Source organism: Protomyctophum parallelum (assembly GCF_964188405.1).
Source record: "Protomyctophum parallelum genome assembly, chromosome: 2".
Classification (NCBI taxonomy): Eukaryota; Metazoa; Chordata; class Actinopteri; order Myctophiformes; family Myctophidae; genus Protomyctophum; species Protomyctophum parallelum.
In genome coordinates, this window is record NC_139699.1 from 20,142,368 (window position 1) to 20,144,888 (window position 2,521).

At 42.3% G+C, this 2,521-nt stretch overlaps 1 protein-coding gene across 1 annotated transcript in view; it reads right to left on the reverse strand.

The window, feature by feature from the left end:
- The window catches only part of vstm2b (V-set and transmembrane domain containing 2B), a gene marked incomplete at its 3' end in the record, with an annotated part of 30,084 nt that extends 29,598 nt beyond the window's left edge, over positions 1–486 (reverse strand). Inside the window, exon 1 of the mRNA XM_083759226.1 lies at positions 328–486. Coding sequence (XP_083615352.1) covers positions 328–471 — 144 coding nt within the window. The 5' untranslated portion in view covers positions 472–486. The remainder of the gene's footprint in view (positions 1–327) is intronic.
- Positions 487–2,521: the final 2,035 nt, after the last annotated feature.

The following is a 2,521-nucleotide window of genomic DNA, read 5'->3' on the forward strand; positions in this document are numbered from 1 at the left end:
TAAATTCCTATTTTGTTAATTCTCTGAAAATGTAAATGAAAAAAGTGGCATTTGAAGAATGTAAAAAAAAAATAGATCCAGATTGACCGTCACTGCTTGGAAGCTAATGGGTCAGACTCAGACACACATTTTAAATCAACGCCGAGGAGTTTTCTTTACTGTACTGCATGTGCGCGTGCATACGCACATAGGTATATACGCACACTCAGGGGGAAAAAAACAAAGAATACAAATAAAATAAATAATACGAAACTAAATAAAGCACCGCCGTATAGCTGGGTCATTATTAGCTTCGTTATAGGCTAATATATTCTATAGGCTATATACCTTGGGTCTGTTGCCCGGCGCGCTTATCTGCAGCTCTTGCTGCAGGTCCCTGTTGGCCGCATGGTGGGTCTCTCTCTTCAGGTACCACCACTGGATCTCCAGCGACATGGGCGCCGCTCCCTCCGCCTTGAAGGCGCACGGCATCTCCACGTCCTCGCCCTCTCCCACGCTCACATCCTTTGGCACTTCGGTGAACGAAGCTTCGCGCCAGGGGGGTTGACAAACAATGCATGGGAAGGAAGGAAGGAATGCGATACAAAATATTGTTTTCAGAACGAGTATTAAACCTATTATAGCGCGCACGTCACAAGGAATCTATACTTTGGGCAACTCTGCATATTTGGCCATATAGTTAAAACATGAATCCTTGGAAGGGTTATAGTCTGACCATATGTATTTTGTTTATTATATTAATGTTTGGTCAATTGAAGCAAGCGCTCTGCGCCTTCCAACGTTTGCGTAATAGTAGCCTATACTTTCCCTTCTATTGTTTGTCGTATACATGTCATTTGGATATTAACCTTGTAACTATAGTAGTTGGAAGACATTTTACACGATGTAGACAAAGACCGCGTTGACTTTGACATCAGCAAGAGATAGGATAAGCGTAAGGTAGGCTATATAGCACAATTTAACCCTAATTCCTTAATGCGGGCAAAAGACGTCCGTTGCCTATCATGCCAATTAATTATCCCCCTGGCTATGAAGCTCACATTGCTTGTCTTTTGTTATTTACTTGGACCTAAAACAAAACCTAAATCTGTTTCCCATTTCAAGCACATTTTGAAGTTCACTTACCATCTACACAAAATATTAAGGGCGCATTGAGAATCAAATAGTAAAATACGCCGTAGAGTCCCCGTTTTTCCATCTCACAGAAAGGTTGTTACGTCTCAAACGGATATGCTCATTTGACTTTAAATGTTTTTATAGCGGTGACATTTCCACGGAGTCCTCCACGGCTGTGAAAGAGTGCGATTTTATTTCTTAATTTCCTCTTTCTTTTTCGAGTTTCCACAAGCAGAAGCTTTTCCCCCCTCTCTCTCTCTTCTTATTTTTTCTTTCGCCACAAATCCAAATATGTGGCTAGAAAATCCCAATCCACGATTAGTCTTTTTTAATGAGACAGGCAACACGTCCTACAATCCAAAGGTGCGGTGAAAGAAAAAAATACCCCTTTCGCACGCAGGCAGACATATGAAGAAAAAAAAAGAAAAAGACAAAAGACAAAAAAAACAAATAAAAAAAAGAATGTGAACAAAATTCAGCTGCAGAAGAAGGTCGACGACCCGTCTGGCACGAGTTTCTATTCCCGGGTTTATTCCTGGCAACTCATTATTATTATTTTGTATTATTTCCCGTCAACCGTCGTCGTCAAGTGGAAAACAAACTTGTCGGTCGACGGCTCGAGAGCCCTGCTCATCATTCCCCGTGTTTCCCCGAGTCGGAATAATAAAGCTCTCCCAGGTGCCGCTCAGCAACAACAACACCCATCACCACCACAACTATTCCCGTGCGCGAGAAAGAACAAATAAACAGCCCCAACGGTACGCAGTCCTACAGTTCCACCAACAAACAACTGTCCGCATGCACGCTCTTCTTCCTTCGTGACCGAGACCGACCGACCGACCGACCCGGATCCTGGCGCTGCCTTGTGTGCGTCGAGACTCGAGAGCGCAACGCGCAATCCGACAGCAACGGAACACCCTCTCTAGGACGCACAACAGTCTCTCTCTCTCTCTCTCTCTCTCTCTCTCTCTCTCTCTCTCTCATCCTTCTGTTCTCCTCCTATGAAACGGAACGAGACCAAGACATTCCCCCCTCCCTCCGCCCATGTCTAAACAATATATAGGGAAGGGGAGAGGCTACTTAGAATGCTCCTGTATAGAAAAATTAATAAGATAAATAAATAATACCAATTTGAAATAAATAAAAGCAGATGAGGGTTCATGCTTGTTATATAGCCTATACTAAAACCAACACTCGCCCTCTCCATGTGCGTGAGACTGCATGGAACTTTCAATCTGCTATGCAAAACCTCCGAAGTGTGTGTGTGTGTGTGTGTATATATATATATATATATATATATATATATATATATATATATATATATATATGTTTTGCATAAGCAGACCAGATTTAATATATAGCCTACAGGACAAGCTACACTATAACACGCGATATATCAATCGTA